The sequence below is a fragment of the Lissotriton helveticus genome, chromosome 8, assembly GCF_964261635.1.
Source record: "Lissotriton helveticus chromosome 8, aLisHel1.1, whole genome shotgun sequence".
Lineage (NCBI taxonomy): Eukaryota > Metazoa > Chordata > Amphibia > Caudata > Salamandridae > Lissotriton > Lissotriton helveticus.
In genome coordinates, this window is record NC_136069.1 from 1,526,059,918 (window position 1) to 1,526,081,704 (window position 21,787).

Sequence of the window (21,787 nt, forward strand, 5' to 3'; positions counted from 1 at the left end):
ACTCAGGCTGGCGCTCAGAGACCTTGAATTCTTCTGCAGGCAGATTTTTAAATGAGTTTCCTCACTTGTGCTAGGGACAGCGATATTATTAAAATAATTCCAGCATGTTTATTCCCCTCTATGTACCAATTCTAGGAATGAACAGTCTTGTTTGTGCTTTGCAGAGTGACAGATTCTTGCACTTTGTGTTTTTTAACCTTCTTGTCAACTGTGTGAAACTATGTTTAGGAGATTCCATCTCATATGCAATGTACCACAGTGCATTCTTTTAATGCTAACTATAAATATTTTAAAACCATATCAATAATATATGATGGTGTGCATTATGGCTGATCACTGATTTACTGATACTTTTTCATTTAAAAACAAATTATGTAAAACTGCAAATGTGTAGAAGCAGAGCTGCCTTTTGGCAGGAACTGCATGATAAGGATACACTTTAGTGGAAAATTACGCTTACTGTAAAATAACGATCACTTGCTACTCTGTTTAAATAATTGTATTTGCTGTTGAAAAGAAATGCTTTTGTGTTTTAGTATCTTGTACTTGATGCAGTCCATGAATTGTACTCAGACCAAGGCATATTTTGGGTTATGTTTGTATGTTTTGTGTATGCTTTACATCTTTAAGTATTGTGTTGCTCAATAATATTTGGAAGACTGTTATTTATCATCTGAGCTGGTAAACACATTTTGTTTATCCTTTTTAACTTTAGCTTCTGTTACAGAATGTCTAAGATATTTGACATAACTTTAAAATAGAGGTAAAGGATGCCCTGTTAAAGAGGTACCGAACTAAAAATAATAGGCCATTGACAGTGACCTCTTAATTAAAGGGTCTTTGGGCTCTGCTGGTCTAGCTGCTATGGAGCCATGACTGGCAGGCTTTGCTGATGTTAGCCAGCACAATGCATCACCACTTGTCAGTCATACATATTTGTGTTGGGTACAGAGCCGGTGTACACATTCATAGACACTTGGAGGTGTAGCGATTGAGTGAGCCAAGAGGGAATTTGCCACGTATACAAGCATTTGTACGGCTTACCCTGGTGTCAACCTTATTCAGTTGTTCAGGAACATGCTAACTGCTGGTTTTCTCTTTCCTGGGCTTTTGGTGTGTACCCGCCTTGTGCAAGAAGTGAGACTGTGAGTCCTTTCACCTTCCTCTTAGCATCTTCTTTGGCCCCTTCCTTTCATGCGATGTCACAGGTTTGTGTATAGCCTTATAGTCGCTGACTGCACTGCTAAGTGCGGTACAGTAAGAAATGATGGAACAATACCATTGGCGGAAAGAGTGGCTAAGTCATTTATAACTCAGATATTCTCCAATTTTGTGAATATCTGCAAATGGTTACTTATTATTGGAGTATTTCCACCTACACTGGAGTTACAGAAAAGATACATTCATAATTATAAAGTTGTCGTTTCTCTTAGACCAAAAACTATGTCGGCTCTCACTAAAATCTTCTTCTCGTTTGGGAGGCACTTTTGACCTACTGAGGCAGAACTGTTGAGAACCCCATCAAAATTCACTGGACAGTCCAGTGTGTAATCCCTTTCTCGATCTCCATCACAGTCTCTGAAACTGTTTGTGCATATCCCTTACAAACCCAGGTAAACCTAGATCAGCAGTACAAAAATGATCAATGGAGACCCTTGACACGATTTTGAAGAAAGAACTTAAGTGAAAATTGCAAATGGATGAAATGAAAAATGAAATACAAAGTGGTTAAACCAGAGGGTATCTAAGGTCTGTGCCTGAAAAACAGAGCCCTATGCACAGAAGATCCAGAGAGCATATTTTGAGAAAATCCATGTTTTTAACACTTTCTTGGTATGAGGCAAAGGACTCAAGTCTAGTTATGTGGACGGGCAGCGAATAAATAATTTGGCAGCAGCCCTGGAGATGGACCGACCACCCCATTGACTTCCTAGAACCGGAGCATGGAGATTTTCCTAGCTAAAGAGGATCTGAGTGGCCTGCCTGGAGTGTACCAGCTGAAGAGGGAGGAGAGATGTTTCAACCCTTTGTGATGAAGAGCGAGGAAGACTAGTCAAACAGCCTTAAAAACAATGCAATTCCTTACAGGAAGCCAATGTAGCGCTCTAATGTCATCTCTGACAGACACTCGTTTGCGAGGGTTAAGAATAAGGTACGCAGCTGCATTTTGCACCACTTGTAGCTTGTTAACTGAGGAGGCATTAATATTCAGATAATGCGTATTCCAGTAATCGAGTCTGGATGACTAAAGCAATGGCCACCGCAATTCAACTGGAATAAAAGGAAAGACCTTCCTAAGAGCTCTGATTATGTGGAAGCAGGTACCGGTGGGTCAAAGTTCAGAGAAGTGTCAAACATTACTCCAAGATTTTCACCCACTTTAAGAGGCGTAGCTAAAGGGTCACATTCCTCAGGCGACCAACAGCAAGACCAGATGGAATATTGTGCACCAAACACCAGTACCTCAGTTTTTTTGTGTTCAGTTTAAGAAAATGTTCTTTCTTCTAGATGTTAATTTTTGTCATGCAGAGATTACACTTGTTAGCTACTGAGGGCAAGTTGTCAGAGATGGATACAGTAATCTGGGTGTCGTCCGGATATGAGAGTGCTTGAAAAACACATGAACGATTTAGTTCAGCGAGAGGGACGACATACAGATTAAAAAGAGGGGGTTCAATTAAGATCCCTGAAAGGGCCCCACAGAGCAGGCTAAAGGCCTTTTCGGATTCACCTCCTCAAACAGTGAGAGACTAGTCATACACTTAGTCGCATGTAGCATAGTGTGTAATATGGTGCTATGAAGCGCATTGGTGCAAAGTGTCGATGATGGAGCAGTTCGTGTAATCATGCCGCAGATGTTTTTTCTTTTCTGTATTCACACTTCATCAACTCCCATATGAAATTTGATGAAAAAGACTAATGCTTAGCCCAATGCTAAACATCATAGATGAAGCATCGGAGATGTTGGGCAAGTGAGACATACTTTCTTTTCCTGGTTGACCTCTCTAAACAGCATTTGAAATGTTGCAAACGTGACATACTGCTTAACACGCTGCCTACTTATTTTTATGTTGGTACACATCCTAGCTGTAGGAGAACTGACTGTACAAATAAATAACACCTTCTCTCACCCTATCAAAACGCCTTTTGTTGTCTCTCAAGACACAGTGCTAACCCCCATGCTTTTTAGCCTATATGTAGCACAACTTGGAGACTACTGAAACTCTTGGCCTGTCATATCCCCAACATGCAGATGATTTGCAAATCTTTGTGACCGGTGAGTTGCGGTGGTGCCTGATTCACAAAGGAGAAGCTACCCTGTGGGACATATTCCCCTTTGGAAAAATGTTCCTAGCTTCAGTGGAGCTCTCCCTGATGTGGTTCTACCAAGCTGCTTTTTACAAAAAAGTTCCCATTTGGGAATGCAAATGCTATGGAGGTTTGCTGTCCACTGCAGACCCCTCTCCTGCAATTGCAGCCAGTCAATGAAGGTCACAAAATGCGGCCTACCTAATTAATAATATTCATTAGCCAGGTCATTTTGCATCCCCTGCAAATGTATAATTTGTGGTGTGACATATTAGTACTTGGATGGCATTTCAAATTCAATTATTATTCGCAAACCAGTTATGTGAAGGAACTGGAATAGGACTTCAACCTCCTAAATTACTTTACTACTATATAAACTAACCCACAGCAAATCTGAGTTGTTTATCTGCCAGAGTGAAAACAATGACATGGTGAAGAGCTAGCAGAAAAACCTCCAGGAAGCTGGGCTTTGGCGTAAAACACTGGAAAATGCCAAGTTGCGCACCTTTACCCGAGGTCAGTAAACTCGGGCTATATGCTAACATAGATGTCATGCTAAAAGGACCTATTTATATGATGTATTAAAGCCATAGAAAACTTTACCTTGACTCATGATCTTAAGAAGTCATCCAAACCTCAGTCACTCCAATGTGTTAATAAGGGTCCTCCGTGCTACAAGATTATCCCCACAAGAAGCGACCATCAATACTGACCTCAGACACAGTGAATTATGATCTGTTACCCCTGTATTGATGAAGTAATAACAATAAGACCCACTCCGTAACTCACTCCTTCTTAAGCTTCATCACTGAAATATTCAACAGTAAATGCATTGACATAAGGCATGAAACCTCACTCGCCTCATTCAAAGCCAGATGGAATCATTACCTGTGGCTACCTCTTCTAGGCAGACCATAACTTGCATTCCAACGTTTCCCTCTGTAGGCAGAGACTAAATTGTACAGTATATTTATGTATATATTTTAGATGTATGAAACTGTAGATGGTCAAAATTTGTTAGTCTCTTTCTAGTATTATGCGAGATACATATTATCCACGGGTCTGAAGACTTGCAGTCCAGACAGGAAAGAGGGTTTGTTAACAAGACATCTTTGCTGAAGCTGACCTTGAGAGAGTTGCGTCTATCTTTAATGATCTGTTGAGCACATTGGCTCATTCTCCTTGTGAATTGGGGCTTCACCAAAATATGGCCACCCTCGTCTCGACGTGTAGATACGTTTGGATCTTCCATCAATGCAAAATGTCTGCCGTCTGCTTCCTCACCTGCGGGGGGGACCAGGCTCCATCAGCTGAAACGTGCTACTCCTCACACCTTTTGTCTCCAGAGTGGGCCACGAGTTTCACAAGAGTACTGGGTACCTGCTGATCTTGGTGGCTCCGAGGTGACCCAACTTGTCCTAGTACGGTGGCTTTCTGGAGCTGAGCCTAGCTCGTTTTCTTCCCTCTGACAGAGAATCTCCAGTCATAGCAGGAAGGCTTAATGATTTGAGCCTCTCATTAATTTTCGTCCCAGTGGCTGTGGATGAACCGATGACCACCAGAGGTTTTCCCAGAGATCTTACCATTAACATGTACCAAAGAACCCTCCAGTCAGAAGCAACATATACGTGTGTGGCTCAGGTTATGTCACTGTATCTGGGAGAGTGAGTGTGCTAGCTGCTTGTGTTACCCAGGACTTGTCCTGCAAAGGCTCTCTCAGCATTGAGTACCTCTAACGAGGAGTTGTAGCACTTTACGCCGGCAAATGGTACCCCGTGCTGAGAATACCTATGCTGCCTGTGTGCTACACCCACAGTGCTTCACCCACATGCTATGTCGCCCCATGTTATATACTGGAAGCATGTGCTGTTTTACTCCGTTTCTTTTTGAAGTTGTAAAGACAGATGTAGACGGAGAAAAACCAAACACAGCACTGACCACTGCAAAATGAAACTGAACATAGTGTGTAATCTGGTGCTATGTAGCGCCTCGGTGCAAAGTGCCAATGCTGGGGCAGCTCATGTAAACATGCTGGGGATGTTTTTTCTTTTCTTTTTCACACTTCATAGCCTCTCTCATTGAATTTGATTAAAAAACAAAAAAAGGTTAATGCTACCTTAGCTCAACAGCTATTGCATGGTAAACCTGTTACTTATGCTTTTTTAGTTGCAAAATGAGGCGTAAACCGTACACGGCCCATATGTAGGTTCCCATTTGTGTAGTGAGTGCCCTGCTTTGCTGTAATGGTGAGTGAGTAAATTATTCAAGTACATCAGGAACCACATGGGCTCATCTGTGTGTCTAACAGTTCACCTGGTCTCGAGTGATTCAGCATGCCCATGGACCGGAACTTCCTATGATGGTTTTTCATGGCGTCTTCACTGAGTGCACTGTTCTCAAATTGATATATGATTGAAGCATAGTGCAGAAATCAATACTGTTCAAAAGCCTACTGGTACTAATGGACCCTGGGAGCAATGTTCCATTAATAACATAACATTGCATATGTAATATTAGCCAGACTCTTGTTTGTCTGTACCACTTATGGGTCTGATTGTTAGAGAGTACATATGAGTCAATTCTGGGCTGAACTGGTTGGTCATTCAAAGTATTGACAGGTGAGACAATAAATTCTGTTTTTTTACCTTTTTATTAAAGCACAAAGCAAATCCAATTTCCGCTTCAGGGCGCTTAAGTACTCATAAACCGTCCAGCCACTGCAATTACTAGAGCAACATAACCAACCAATGTAAAAGAATCCAACTTTATATCCAAACAATAAATAAAAGAAGCCCACCCACTAGCACAAAATGTGCAGATCAGTAAAAGCCACCGATAAAACCCTTCCAGATAAATCAATGAACACAAAACCTAGCAGCAAAAGTAAACTCCCAACACGTATGAGCATCAGGATACCTAGTTAAATATAGTGCTACTAAAATATTGTACCTAAATAGTGACTACCAAAGTACTGTGAAGTTAAGCATGGATTTACTATTCTTCACTCCAAATTTACATGCCTTTTAGTACTATATAAATGTAGATATATAGATATTCACTGGAAAAACTAAAGGTTAGCGTAACATCTCCATCAGACTCAGTCAGGCCTCATGCGCTCACCGCGGTTCTTGCTCACCATGTGGCGTGCACCCCTCCAGCAATGCAGGCAAAGCTTGCGCCTCTGTAAAGAGTAGTGACTGGGCGAGTGAGGGACACGTGAGCCTGACTCATGTCAAAATTTAATTCCAATGGAGCAATGTGCAACCATCACAGTTCTAACCCTGGGCGTAGTACTATGCTACGCTCGAGGAGCGTGTAGTTTGCGCTGCTACACAAATTGCACGTAGCACAGTGCAAAAACGCATAGCGTGCATTTTTTGCTTGCTCACGGTCCTCAAGGTCATGTTGGCTACTGCGAACGAGCAAAATCAACATCCCGGCGAGACTTTTTCCTCGCTCGCTATCAGCAACATCAAGTTGCCGATCGGGAGCGTGGAATATAAACCTCCGTGCGAGGTCAGGTTTCTCATTGCGAGTGGTCGCGACCGCTCGCAATGAGAAACTACCAGCCCGCATTCAGAAAGCTGCAGCTCGAGTACAAATCTACTCGAGCGGCAGAAAACGACCGCTTGCACTGTGCAAGATGCCGTTTGCAATGATTGCACAGTGGAAACAAGCATCCGGCATTGTGCAATCAGTGCGAATAGCATTTTCCCTACCGCACTACGCAGTTCGTGTAACTACGCGTAGCGTGGAAAGTGCACTTCGCGTAGCTACGCGTAGCGCTACTACGCCCAAGGTTACACAGTACAATAGCATCAACTAGGCTCCCAGGACTGTTCAGTAGCATGGACCAGCCTTTGCCACAATCCCCTTAAGTGGGAGATCATAGTGCACACTCTCATCAACACTTCTCCTTCTGTGACCTTCACAGTTGAATGTATAACTGTCTGAAGCTCCACGGGTCATTTCAGAGTTCTGTTTACTATAGAGAAGTTTTCTCTGTCTCCACAGAGCTGTCCTTATAACACTCTCTCCACAGAATTGCCCCGTCAGCTTAGGACCATACAGACCTCACTTTATAGCTCCCCTCGCCTGGCTCCTTGTCAGACCTCTCTCACCCTCCTCACTGGGCTCCTCCCACCCATCAACTTGAGCTGACATCACTTGTTGGTGGATTTGAGGACGAGCGACGCAAACTAGACCTCCATTGTCACAGCAGCATCTTCCTTCTCGCGACAGGCCTCCTCCTCTGCCAGAAATGGCTCCTCACGTCCCCCAAAATCCTGCTGTATCCTCATGCAGGATCTCTTAACAACTCGTTGACAAAATGTAGAGGTTGGAGGGCACATTTTTCATACAAGAGCCTGGAGACACTTGGGTAAGATATATGTTCTTAATTTAGATTACGATTCAGAAAGGGGGTGGTGATAGACAGAGCATCTAATTGACATCTAACAGACTAATTTGCATATAGCCAGGTTCTGAACTGGGATGGTGCAGTGAGCTAAAAAACGGTGATGGATCAAGCCCTGATCTGTTGACTGGGTAGGAGTGTTCTGATTAACTCAGATACTCTGTCCATCACCACCCCCTTTTTGTCTTTATTTAGATTACGGCAACATCAGGTAGGACCAGTCAGGGCTTCATCCTCTCTTCAGCTGCCCCAGCCACCTAGCCACCACACACCACCATCCTATTGCACCATTCACTCTCACTTTCCAGACTCCAGCTATGACACACAGGAAATAGGGACACAGGATCCTACACAACCCTATAGCCTCACAGCACTATCTGACGTTGTTAACCTTGTGCATCTTTCTCCCCATATCTTAAAAACATGCATACCATCTCCCATTCTGTGCGTGCTCCCTGGTACCCCGACTGTCCGATCGTGATGGTCATAGTGTGTGTGCCTTGGAAGCCCGAGCACCTGAGGAAATGGCAGTGTTCATAGTGGCTGAGCTCTTCCTCCTCAGCTATGGGCTGCAGTCACATTTATCTACGAGCAGTAAGCAGCACAGTCTGACTCCAAAGACTATGAGTCCAACCCCTGCTCCATGGCCTTCTGCAGTATGTCCCATTATTCACTATGACTTTTTACTATTGGTTAATTCAAAATTAAAGTTATATAAGTGCCGGGGCTCTCGTCAGGAGGCAGCTTGCAAAAGTCCATTTCGCCTATTAGCATCGCCTAAAACAGAACCAGCTGCCAACCATGAAAGCGGACAGAGGATGTCATGTAATGGCCAGAGCTGCCCATCTCCGGAGCTGGGGAAGAAGGTTCGAGTCTTTGCATCCGCTCATCATCCTATGATTCTGGGCATATCACTTAATCTCCCCTTAAATGATAGTGTCCTTAACTGGTGCTCATGTAAAGCACCGGTGTTGGTGATTAAGTGCCGTTGCTGAGCACCGGAAGCCACCTGCTCAAATTAAGCACTGCTTTTTACCTGGCCTTGCCCTGCTTCCACTTACTATCCGTAACCCCTTCATTTCTCAATCCTTCTTCCTTCCATCTAGGCTCTCCTCCTTGTTGCATCCGTCCCTGCCCCTTCCTTCACAAACCATTTACCTCAGCAGACTGCCCTCAACACACCATCAGACTGCCCTCAACACACCATCAGACTGCCCTCAACACACCCTCAGACTGCCCTCAACACACCCTCAGACTGCCCTCAACACACCCTCAGACTGCCCTCAACACACCCTCAGACTGCCCTCAACACACCCTCAGACTGCCCTCAACACACCCTCAGACTGCCCTCAACGCACCTTCAGACTGCCCTCAACGCACCCTCAGACTGCCCTCAACGCACCCTCAGACTGCCCTCAACGCACCCTCAGACTGCCCTCAACGCACCCTCAGACTGCCCTCAACGCACCCTCCGACTGCCCTCAACGCACCCTCAGACTGCCCTCAACGCACCCTCAGACTGCCCTCAACACACCCTCAGACTGCCCTCAACACACCATCAGACTGCCCTCAACACACCCTCAGACTGCCCTCAACACACCCTCAGACTGCCCTCAACACACCCTCAGACTGCCCTCAACACACCCTCAGACTGCCCTCAACACACCATCAGACTGCCCTCAACACACCCTCAGACTGCCCTCAACACACCCTCAGACTGCCCTCAACACACCATCCGACTGCCCTCAACGCACCCTCAGACTGCCCTCAACGCACCCTCAGACTGCCCTCAACGCACCCTCAGACTGCCCTCAACGCACCCTCAGACTGCCCTCAACGCACCCTCCGGCTGCCCTCAATGCACCATCCGACTGCCCTCAACGCACCCTCAGACTGCCCTCAACGCACCCTCAGACTGCCCTCAACGCACCCTCAGACTGCCCTCAACGCACCCTCAGACTGCCCTCAACGCACCCTCAGACTGCCCTCAACGCACCCTCAGACTGCCCTCAACACACCCTCAGACTGCCCTCAACACACCATCAGACTGCCCTCAACACACCATCAGACTTTCCCACAACAGACAAACCGTTTTGGAAAGTTCATTCCATTTGCAAGATGCTTTCTCTCTCTTGTACTTTCTTTTCTTCTCTCTCCTGTCCATCTCGCCTCTCCCCTTGAGGAGACCTGGGTGGAATAAAGCGCTACAAAACCAGCCAACAAAAGAGAGATGATACGAACAGCAGGGTGCGTCATATGCAGGAAAGTCAAAATGGAACAGGCAGGATGGGTGACAGGGAGCAAGCACCTGCAATGATGTCACAAAATAACAAAATGTCTAAAGTAGATGATTGCCTTTAATAATCAGGAGTTTGTTTTCTGAAAACATGTTTTGTGAGATGAGAATTTTACAGGTATAAATAGCATTGTAACCGGGGTGGCGGATTAGTACTTGAGTTATGTGTTTCAATTGCAGCTTTTGATAATTAAATCTTTTGTCCCAGATTATTTTCACGGTTACGTTATTTGATGTTCACACTTTCTTTGCCTCCTCTATTTTTAGGTTGCAATTAAGCAGATGAATTTGCAGCAGCAGCCAAAGAAAGAACTTATAATTAATGAAATTCTTGTGATGAGGGAAAACAAGAACCCAAACATTGTAAACTACTTGGATAGGTATGACGTTATTTCTTGATTTAGAAACTTTATATTTGCCCTTTTTGCTCAGTAAACCTCCCGAGTGTTTCCATAGGTATATTATTGATAATACTTAGTTATGTTACTAATTTTCTAATATATTGATAGGCTGAAGGTACACAGTGAAATAAGACACTGCCCTGAGCATCAGGTCCTTGTACACAATCATGGCTCTTCTTTGTGGCTAACAATACAATTACATCAGAGAGAGATGGAGCAAGACTTGTATTTTAACCGCATCCTACCTTCACCCTCCTCATGCCTGGAAATGGTGTTCTCTCCTCTAGGGTTAGCAAAGCCAAGTTGTCATGGCTTACACTATGGTTTAGAAGCATGGGTACCGCCTGCCGCTGTGGCTGAAACCTAAGCTGCTGATTTTTTTAGCCCCACAATAGTAAAATGCCCATGAACTCAGATACCAACCACCCAAACAATACCGATGCCACTTAGTGACATGATTGCTCAGTTCAGGATGACCACGTCACTGGTGACCAGATGTTACCTGTGTTTGAACAGCTCACAGTAGTGTGCATTCATAAACTGGTTAAGGCCCCAACAGTATTTTGTTTTTTTATTGTTTTTCTTTAGTCTTTGAATAAGAGTTTAGTGAAGGATGGGGGAATAACTATTTATGCAGTAGCGATTTAGAACTCGTTACGAAAAACCGCAGGTGTACCTAGCTTTAGAGCTCCATATCTGTGAATCTACCAGGTGTCGCCAAAATGTTCTGTTATCTAAGACGAGCACAAGTTGCACTGCGGGGCAAACATAAAGGCAACAGCAGTTTTGATTAGAAAAGGATCCCTATTCAATCGCAACTATAAATGATCTCTTCCCTTTGGCACTGGGGAAGCGGTAGCATGAACATTTTCAGGGTCCAGGAAAGGGCCACGTGCATTGTAATTTCACCAACTTGATGAACGCAAGTGATGCTGGAGCTCACAACCCAGGATATTCTTGTCTTTGGTCTTCATTCTTTATCGCTTCTCTTTTCCATTTGGGTTGTGGTTTCTGATGGCTTCCGATCAGAGTTGTTGCAGTTGAGGTGCCCGTCATGTAGGTTCTTGTATAGATGGGCCTTATATAGTTCTTGGGATCAAGGCAGCTTTGGTCCTTGCAGGGGCACTCTGGCTCCTTCTCTAACAAGTGAGGTCAACTTTACTTCTCTCCACAGGTCATAGAAACAAAGTTTCTTCTCAACAGTTCTGCTTACATCAGAGTGCTGCAATGCAGCCAAAGTATAGCTCTTGGCAACAATTGTCAGTCCAGTAGTATCTAAACAGTGTTACAAAACTCTGCTTCCAGAGATCTAGTATTTATCCTACTTTGGAGGCACATGCAGGAAGTCCAAGCCAAAGCTTGAAACTTTTTTCTCCAATCCTGGAGAAGTGTATTTTTCCTTTGTGTTCTGCATTCTTGGACTAATGGAGCAAAACATTACAGCTCCAGTCAGTCAGAACTGGGGATGGTGTGAATGTGAATTGTTGAGCAAACAGAACAGAATGGAAAAAATGTGAATCGCCTTCAACGTACTCATAGAATACAGAGTACTCTGGATGAAATGCATAGGGTGTGCCAGAAAACAAGTGCTGTACCTAGTTGTAAAGATCTTTCAAGCCATGCAGAAACTTTTCATCCCAACACAAGTGATTACAGGTGCTGTGAGCAGCCAAAATCCTAAGTAAGCTGAGGCTCTGTTGTTTTTGGACACCGCAAAATGATTGGTCCACACAGCTTGTGTCTGTGACATGCATAAGAGCTTTGTGAATCCGCTTAGCTGATGTTTGAGACTACTGGATCATCTGAATGGGCTGCCCCTAACAATGCAGCATTGTTAGCCTCATAACATCTGCCTTACTGGTCACTGAGACAAAGGAAAGACTGTCATGTGTTTGTGCCTCGTCCTGCTTGAAGCAAAAAGAACAGTTGATGGACCGAATACAGAACAATGTCATACATTCTCCTCAGTACAAAGATCTGGGTCCTAAATCCACTGTTTTTTTGCTCACCATGCCATTCCTGTTTGAACCCAGCCATATGTAAATCAGTCTTGACCCTGCACTCAATCGGAACAGTCAAGCCCGAACTGCTAGGTGGTCCTCCCTGGACTGGAAACAAGCATCCTAAGACCGGTTTCGGGGTTTCATCCCTCAGCAGCCAGGATAGCTTGACTCCAGTGGCATGGAGAGCACGGGACCCACGTCTGGACATACCCTTCCCACTCAGGGTGGCAAATGTGAAAAGAACAGTTGATGGACCGAATACAGAACAATGTCATACATTCACCCCAGTACAGAGATCTGGGCCTAAATCCATCGTTTTTTGCTCACCATGCCATTCCAGTTTGAACTCAGCCATATGCAAATCAGTCTTGATCCTGCACCCAGTGGGAACAGTCCAGCCAAACTGCCAGGCCACGTCCTCCCTGGATTGGAAACAAGCATCCTAGGACCGGTTTCGGTATTTCACCCCTCATCAGCCAGGATAGATTGACTCCAGTGGCATGGAGAGCACAGGACCCATGTCTGGGCATACCGGTCCCACTTGGGGTGACAAAAGCATAAAGTACAATTCATCACTTGTATGTCTTTTGCTTTCTCACCCTAAGTGTGCCGGGTATGCCCAAACGTGGGTCCCGGCTCACTCTGCCACTGGTTTCAATCTGTCCTGGCTGATGTGGGGTGAAACCCCGAAACCGGTCCTAGGATGCTTGTTTCCACTCCAGGGAGGACCTACCTTGGCAGTTCGAACTGGACTGTTCCCTTGAGGCACAGGGTCAAGAATGAGTCGATGAAAGTGGTGATTTGTTATCTAATGAACTTGGGTGGGAGAAGGAGTTGTACACTAGCCTTTTTTTAAAAGGTTTTAATATAAATTGTAACTGTTACATTAAATAATATATCCCTGCAATATTATTCAAAATAATGGATATACGAGATAACGTGATTCCAGTTTCATGTTGAACCAAATAAACATTTAAATATATATAGATATTTTTGAGGGATCACATTTTAGAGCGAGGGGTTTCTCATGGAGTTCTGGATATTTCAGAGGGTCCAGGTGATAAGGATCTAGAAAAGCAAAACAATGAGTACTGTTGAGTTAAAATTCACACACTGTGTTCCCTAATTCAAGTGCTTGTAGTAAAATAAAATATGTAAAACTTCAAGAAGGCTTTATTCTACACCTTTCTAACGCACGTCTCACCTATGTTGTATGAAAGACTAATCTGATGGCCTTGCCAGTACTCAGTTATAGTTTTACTGTCTGCAGTTGAATGAACATAGGTGGTTTTTCTCCGGATAAGGAAATTATAAATCAGTATTTACTTTGCTGAGGGACACATTTGCAACCTTTTAGGTTAAATGTTCAATCTCATTTTAACGAGTGCCCCTTTATCCATTGCACTTGACTATGAATTAATTTGTGGATGAAATCTTTTCTGAATGACTCTTGCTAGCCTCCCACTGAAGATCCTCTCTGTACTCTTTGCTCTGTGGACAGCATCGCCATCCTACCATGGCTTTTTACTGCATAGCACTGTATACAAATGACCTCAGACCACAACTAAAAAGATGACAAGCAGGAATGGTGTCCTAGATTCCCCAACTAGCTGATGATATGGGTTCAAGGACAAAAGATACCATTTTACAACAGTGGCAGGAGGTACCTTTTCACCACCCAAAGTCACTTCTTCTTGACCCTCAAAATAAAGAAATATTACCGAGTTGGTTTTCTCTATTCAGACCACATTTTTGTTATTTCTCCTATTGAAAAAGAGTCCATAACTATGTTAAATGTTAGGTTGTACATCAAAGCAACTCTGAATGCCTCTGTCAAATTGGAGGGGGTGTTTCCCTTATATATATATATATATATATACACACATACATGCACACACCCCTATATATACACACACACACACACACACACACACACACACACACACACACATATATATATATATATATATATATATATATATATATATATGCACATATAAACATACATATATGTGTGTGTGTACATTACAGCCACACAGCAATGCATTTCCACTGAGATGGGATGTTGATAGACGTGTATTAGGAGGCTAGAATATTGTGGCATGAAAAGTTACTTGTCCTGTATCTTGATATTACAAGTCGCCTTTTAATGTCAATGTGATGGACAAAGCTCACAATATTTACATGTCAATTTCACTCTCACTTAGCAGTTTCACTGCTGCCGAAGAAAACCTAGTTTGGAGTGTTTCATGCGTTTGCTATGCATTGTGGCCCTTTGACGGCATATATCCTGTGATTTGTTTTTCGTAGTTACCTGGTCGGAGAAGAGCTGTGGGTGGTGATGGAGTATTTGGCAGGAGGATCGTTGACGGATGTTGTAACCGAGACCTGCATGGATGAGGGGCAGATCGCTGCTGTCTGCCGAGAGGTAACTTTGCATGCAGGGGTCTTGGAGAGGTCTTTCTAAGCTGTAAACCGAAAACCCAAGAACAGTTTAGCGAGGGCAGTCATGTAACTGCATCCTGCCTTGCACAGCTAAACCAACATGCGTGTGGCAGTCGCTGGCACTGAAATGGAAGAAACCATAAGGTGACAATGACATACAGGCTCTCTATGCGCACCTATGGTTGGAAATTAATTGAATTTAAGATTATACCCGTAATATCATTCAACTGGAATAACGAAACCATGAGTGCCAAAATAATGAAATGCTATTCTGTGATAATTAATAATTTTCTAAGTAGTGAAGTTACAACTCTTCCAATTTGGAACCGCGGAGCCCACGTTTGTGAAGAAAAATTGAGCAAGAATAACTGAAGTGTCCAGGGCTAAATGAAAGAATGATAAAAACGCAAGGAATTCAACATTATTGACTATGAAGATTAAACTGGACCAGACTGCAGTCTTCTTAATAGGCCTGGGTATAAAATTCCGCTCCGCTCACGGAGTTTGTGAAGTTGTGTTCACTCCGCGTAGAGTTCGGAGTTCTGAAAAACTCTGCAAAGCAGAGTTTTTCCTCTCCTGCGGCTCTCCAACATTAAATTGGTGACCGTGAGCGAGGAAATCGTACGCTAGACCACCTTCTGACAAGATTGCTCAATGCGGGTGGTTGTGGCAGGTCGCTACCATTCATGTTGAGAAACCTGATGCTCGTGTTGAGGAAGCTGCTGCTCGAGTAGAACATCTACTTGAATGGCAGAAAAAAGCAGCGCCCTCTTGTGCTGCGCCTGGTGCCGTTCACACATAGTTTACAGCGCGGGAAAAACTCACAGCACTAAAAATCAGCACGACTTACCGCACTCTGCCACTTGCGGAACTCCGCAGAGCTTTTTGGGCATTTCACAAGGTTCCACATAGCAAAACACCACCCAAGCATACTTATGCATGTGTTAGCAGAGTGGCCTACCATACCAGGTCCATTGGAATTCTTCAGAGTTGCAGTTTTCCTTGTAATTGGGGATTTGCCAGACTTGTAGCAAAATCCACAGTCTGCTGCATAATTTGAGCTAGAAACACATTTGAGGCTTACTATGCAGATTCACTCACTTATTAAAACTTTGTAACCGGACCTGATTACCCATTTGACTATTGCAGCCACTGCAGGTATCAGTGTTTGATCCAGTGGTCAAAGATTCGAAATCCAGTGAGTTAACTCAACTTTGTATTCTTCTAAATTGAACACTCATAAGTTGGCAAAAATAAACACCTATTTCCAGCGCCTGGATACCTTCACAGGTGGCGAGCAGCGTTCTACAAATCCACCTTACATTACATAACTCAAAAGGACTCCAGAGCACACATTAGATGCAACTTTGCATCCAGTACTTACAGAAGTTAGCTTGCCACCTGTATTCAGGGACTTGGTGAAAGATGGTGTTAACATCCCTGATTGGTGGACTGGAATAAAGGCCTTTTTGTGCAGCAGCAATCATAAACCCGGCTCATCAAATACCATTCAGGTACGGTGCAAAGAATGATTATGTCCTATTATTTCAAAAGTTTTACTACTCTGTTATTGCAGTATTCTCAAAACATCAGTTGATTTAAAGACGTAACTCTACACTTTGAAGAATTCCCAAAACGTTTAAGGTCTGATGTCTTGAATGTATAAACATAGTTAGACAGCACTATTCTTGTTGGGACCAGGTGTCCCCAGAGGCCTTGTGAGGTGAATACAGAATTTAACTAGACAATGAGCCTCAGAAGAGAGTTGTTAAAGATACTTGGGATAGACTAAAGATAAGAGGCAGACTTTGTACTGCAAGAAGTGTACCCCTAGGCTTGTTTTCTTTTGAGTATTGTATATTAATGACAAACTAGACGGTTCTTATAAAGGTGTTTATGTAATGCTATAGAACCCAAAATCATGAACTACTGAGAAATAACATTTAGAATAGAACCTGCTATATTTATAATGTTTCATTTCTTAAGAAACCACGGTTTGTTGTGTAGAGTTGGGGTCCCTTTTGCATCAAGAAAACTGTTAAAATGCCTAGCTAGTTTCATGATGGCACCACAGAATGTAGGGCATAATTTTCCTTTTGTTGCCACATAATTTAATTACAATGAAAATGTTGGCAATTTGTTACTGCACTGATACAGTGGCGATTTAAAAAAAAATCGACTTTTAACTGAAATTGATCCTGAGAAAGCAAGGTAACCTCCTAACTTTTAGAACATCTACACCTGGATTAGACACATTACACCCTCTTGTTCTCGTGGGCCTGTTGAGAGAACTAAAGCGGTACTATGTATAAAAAAGTTTAACTTGACCTTATGCATGATTATGCAGTAATTAGGACTTTAAAACTTGGTACAATTTTAGAAAAAATATTTGCTGGACCGAGAGTATGTAGTTGACTTTTTGTGCGTTGATTTTCCTAATACATTTGATAGTACCAAACAAAAACATAAGTGAACTTCTACACAATGAGGCATTGAAGGTGAATTTTTAAGTCACTGTTACTATAAATACAGTCCCTGATCAACTGCATCTTTTCACCAACCTTTAATCTAGAATAATATATGTATACTTTAAAAACACCCTCTATTGGCTCTACTCCTGCTGTTACACTTACTACTTCCTCATTCCACCACTTTTTCTTCCAAAAGTATGCCTATAAATCTGGATAGTAGATGATGTACAACAGCGTATTAAATAAATATCCCATTGTGGCATTCAAACTCTGTTCAAGGCCTCACTGCACTTTAAATTGTGCAGATCGTTTTATTTCTACATCTTAATCTTCTCGTTTCAATCATAGCCTTTCCTTGACCTCAACCCCCAACACATATACTAACACATACTTACTCTCTTATACAATCACTGATACAAGTACACATTGATATGCACAGAGTCACACACCTCCAAGCCAGCCACACACACACTCAGTCTTCCATACATCCACTCATTCTTCAATATGTAAAACGTATTTAAACTTTACAAAAACACACAGACACTAGATGATGTCATCAGTGATGTCATCAGTGATGTCACTGACCATGTCATGAATGATGTAATATGTGACATCATCAGCAGTGGATTGCGGGTGCGCGATATATAGTTAGTGCAACTAACTATATATGGAATTTCAATGGTTTTGTGTGAGTAAAATAAGGTTTTTTAAATGCTAATTCCTAACTATATATGGTCTATAACCTATGGTTTTTTCAGTGAATTTTCAAGGTTTTGTAAATGCTAATTCCTAATTATATATGGTCTATAACCTATGGTTTTTTCAGTGAATTTCATTGGTTTTTTAACAGCTAATATCTGTAGCTGTAAAATGTATTCTTCTTTAAATCCAAAAATATATTTTATATGTTTATTAATAAAAAAAAAATTTTATATTTTTTTTTCTTCGTTCCCGCTTCGCGAATCGGGAAGCTTCCCGTTAGCTGACCTTGATGCCGCAAAATAGACCGCGAGCGGGTAAACGTTCCTTTACCGCAACTGCCGCGTTAGAAAACAACATCGTGACGCCTCCCGTCCGCATGACGTTTCGCGTTGTCGCGTGATACGTCATATGACGTGCTACGTTAGCGAACTGGTACGCTTACCGAGGCGCAAAGCGCAGGTTTCTGGAAGCAAACCAGGAGGCGGTGCAAAGCGCGTAACGTAAACACAGCAGGTCATGTGACTTGGTAATAACACTTTTCATTGGTTCATTTCACTTTTGGTTTCCTAATGATGTAAGACTAGGTCATATAATCTAAAATGAACACTTTTCATTGGTTGAGAACTATTGTTTTTCCCAAATGATGAAAATCCCTCCTTCTTTCCTCACTCTGACTTTCATCATTGTGAGAGAAAGACCCTTTGTTACCAGTGAGCAATGGCTTCTTTAGTAGCTTCAGCTGGTGCTTCCCCACCACCTCCACCACATCCAAGGAAGACTGGACCACCTGCTGAAGTTATAATTCAGCAAGAAGAGGAAGAAGAGGAACAGGAGGAAGAGCACGAAGAGAGGCAGTTTTTGCCTGAGGAGCCCAGGACGTCTCACCGGAAAGAAAACTTCATTTGGCAATTTTTTTAAATTCCCAAAGGTCAGAAAAAAGCAAATGCAAGATACGTAACTTGCCTTATATGTCAAGATAGACTGTCCAGAGGGACCGACAAAAAATACAGTTTCGGAAACTACACAATGCATCGCCATATGACTAGGTGGCATCCTAACAACTACAGTGCTGCACAGTTTCGTAACGACCTAGATAATCTCCCTATTATGGCCAGAAGATCTGTTGTACCGGAAGTAACGGGACCAGAGGGCAGGGAGATGGTGCCAAATATACCAATGAGATTTGGTGAAGTAAAACAAGTCTGCGTACATTGCAGTGGATTCATTTGCTACAGAGAAAGTAGCATCACTCTGATCAACAGAGCTATTGACTATCATATGCAAGTTTGTACGAAACGCCCCAAATAATAAATTCTTTTTTTTTTTTGTTGCTCCTGTTGAGCCCTTTACAATGAATCGTTTTCGTTGCCCCCTCCGTAAAAAAACCAAAAAAAATATAAAACTGTTCAGAACAATTCAAAAAAAGTAAAAAAATGTTCAGAAAAATAATAAAAAAAATATAAAACAACAAAAACAATAAAAAAAAAGTTCTTTTCAGAACTACCTCCCCGTTATTAAAAAATTGGTACAATATTTGGAACTGTGCCAACCTCTATTTCTCTTAGTTCGCTTCCCAGTTCGCTCGCCGGTACGCGAACCGGAAGCGAACCAAAAATTTTTTTTTAAAAAAAAGAACAGTAAGTATAAGGGAAGGAAACAGACAGTTATGTTAAAAGAAAGACAGCTATAGGGGAGTAAACTAGAGATACTATTACCCGTAATCCACTGCTGATGATGTCACATATTACATCATTCATGACATGCTCAGTGACATCATCAGCAGAGGATTGCGGGTAACAGTATCCCTAGTTTATTCCCTATAGCTGTCTTTCTTTTAACATAACTGTCTGTTTCCTTCCCTTATACTTACTGTTCTTTTTAAAAAAAAATTTTTAGATCAGTCAGAAACAGTGAAAGTAATGAAATATAAAAGACTACGTAGAATATAAGCACTGTATGCAACAACTTTGACACTTACAGAAGCCTCACCTTCTCCATGCCTCCTACACAGTTCTACATGTACATCATAAATGCAAACAGAACAGAATTAATTATACATGTTAAATGGTTTATTTTTGCTGTTCTCAGAATGTATCAAATTTCACTAAAACAGTGACTTGAAGGTATTCATCATATAACAGCGGGGGAAAAAAAACACAATCAAAATGATTGTGTTTAAAAAACCCATACAACATAACAAATCAGAATTCAGAACTCCTTAAAGTTAACTTACTTTCCATGACGGCCAAGGATGTCCTATAAACAGCTTACACTCTGTTGTGCTGTTATTACTTTCAACCCGCCACTTTCTGAAAGAAAACCTCCATCGTTTTCAAAAACATGTTACATACAATAAATGACTTCTCGCTCTCTACCACACGTTTCCACAAGGCCAAATCGTGTCTGAGCCATTTATAACTCTTAGAATTCTTTTAAGCCAATCCCGTCATGTTGTATTTCCGCAACTTTCACAATTAAAATGTTGAAGATCATTTTCACAATCCTGGACTAGTAATATCTTCCCCTTCTTGCTCAATCATGTTCTACATTTCCTATCACACTGATACTGCTTACTATGAAGCAGACTTACACTACCTTTATGACTAGTACAATTATTTAATTCTCTACATCACTTTTAATCACAAAGCAATGTAAAACAGTAGACAGCATTGCAGACTTACATTCCCTCTACTCCATGTTTTGATTGGCTGCTTCAATTAGCTTATAAAAAGAAACAGTTTTTCTGAACTCATTCAAAGTGCACGTATTTCTCCATGACGTCCAGTGTTATGGTAAGAAGTTATGTCTCTGTACTACACTTATCCTCAAGGCCAAATCGTGTAGGAGCCATTAGAACTTCTTGAAATTCCTCAGAGCACATCCCGAGATTCTTTCCCTAAAATTTTGGTTTTAAAAACACCAGGTAAGAGTTTTTAAGGTCATACGGCAATTTTTTTTTGAAAATTAAAACAGAATCATTGCAGAATGACCAGCCATTTCTACACTTTAAATAAGCTGTGTAATGTCCTGATGTTATTGAAGGACCATCATGATATATAATTGCTACAGTTACAAAAGTCCTTCCTGATATTGACAACTGTGAAGCCACAACATTTTTAATTAAAGTTGTCAATTTTGTTCCATCAGGCCTACATCGTTGGAACATTAAAATGACATACTGGCCATATGTTCGTATAAATAATGTGGACATCATTTCAGATTTACATTGGCTACACTCCATGTTGTGATCAGCTGCTTTTACTAGCTTATTAAAAGAGACTGATTTACTGTCTGGCAAAGTTAAATATATAAATCTTTCTGAGTCTACACTAGTAGTACTTGATACCCTACAGTTCTCGCAGTCATGCTGCCATTGATAAGAAAGCCCAAACAGGTGATCTACATCTACACCTTCATCATGCAATACATCAAGCATATACATTAAAAACTCCTGACAATCTTGCTGACTATTTTGAGAGAATTGTGTTTGGCCTGAACATCTGTCTAACAGATTTCGAATTTCAGACACACTTTCTATGTTTGTTCTATCAGTGCTACATTTCTCTAACACAGAATTTAACAAACTGCAAAATCTTTGATCAGAATTGACCACAATCTCTTCTTTTACATTTTCTAGAGAAAACAAAACATTAACCACTACATTAGCATAGCAGTTGACACCAGAACTGTTTTCAAATTGAAAACCAACAACATCTTCAACAGAATCCTTTTTGTTTCTGCTT

At 42.1% G+C, this 21,787-nt stretch overlaps 1 protein-coding gene across 1 annotated transcript in view; it reads left to right on the top strand.

The window, feature by feature from the left end:
- PAK1 (p21 (RAC1) activated kinase 1) overlaps positions 1-21,787 on the top strand; it is a 406,732-nt gene that overhangs the window by 338,660 nt on the left and 46,285 nt on the right. Inside the window, exons 11-12 of the mRNA XM_078658509.1 lie at positions 10,290-10,402; positions 14,737-14,854. Of these exons, the coding sequence (XP_078514635.1) occupies positions 10,290-10,402; positions 14,737-14,854 (231 nt within the window). The remainder of the gene's footprint in view (positions 1-10,289; positions 10,403-14,736; positions 14,855-21,787) is intronic.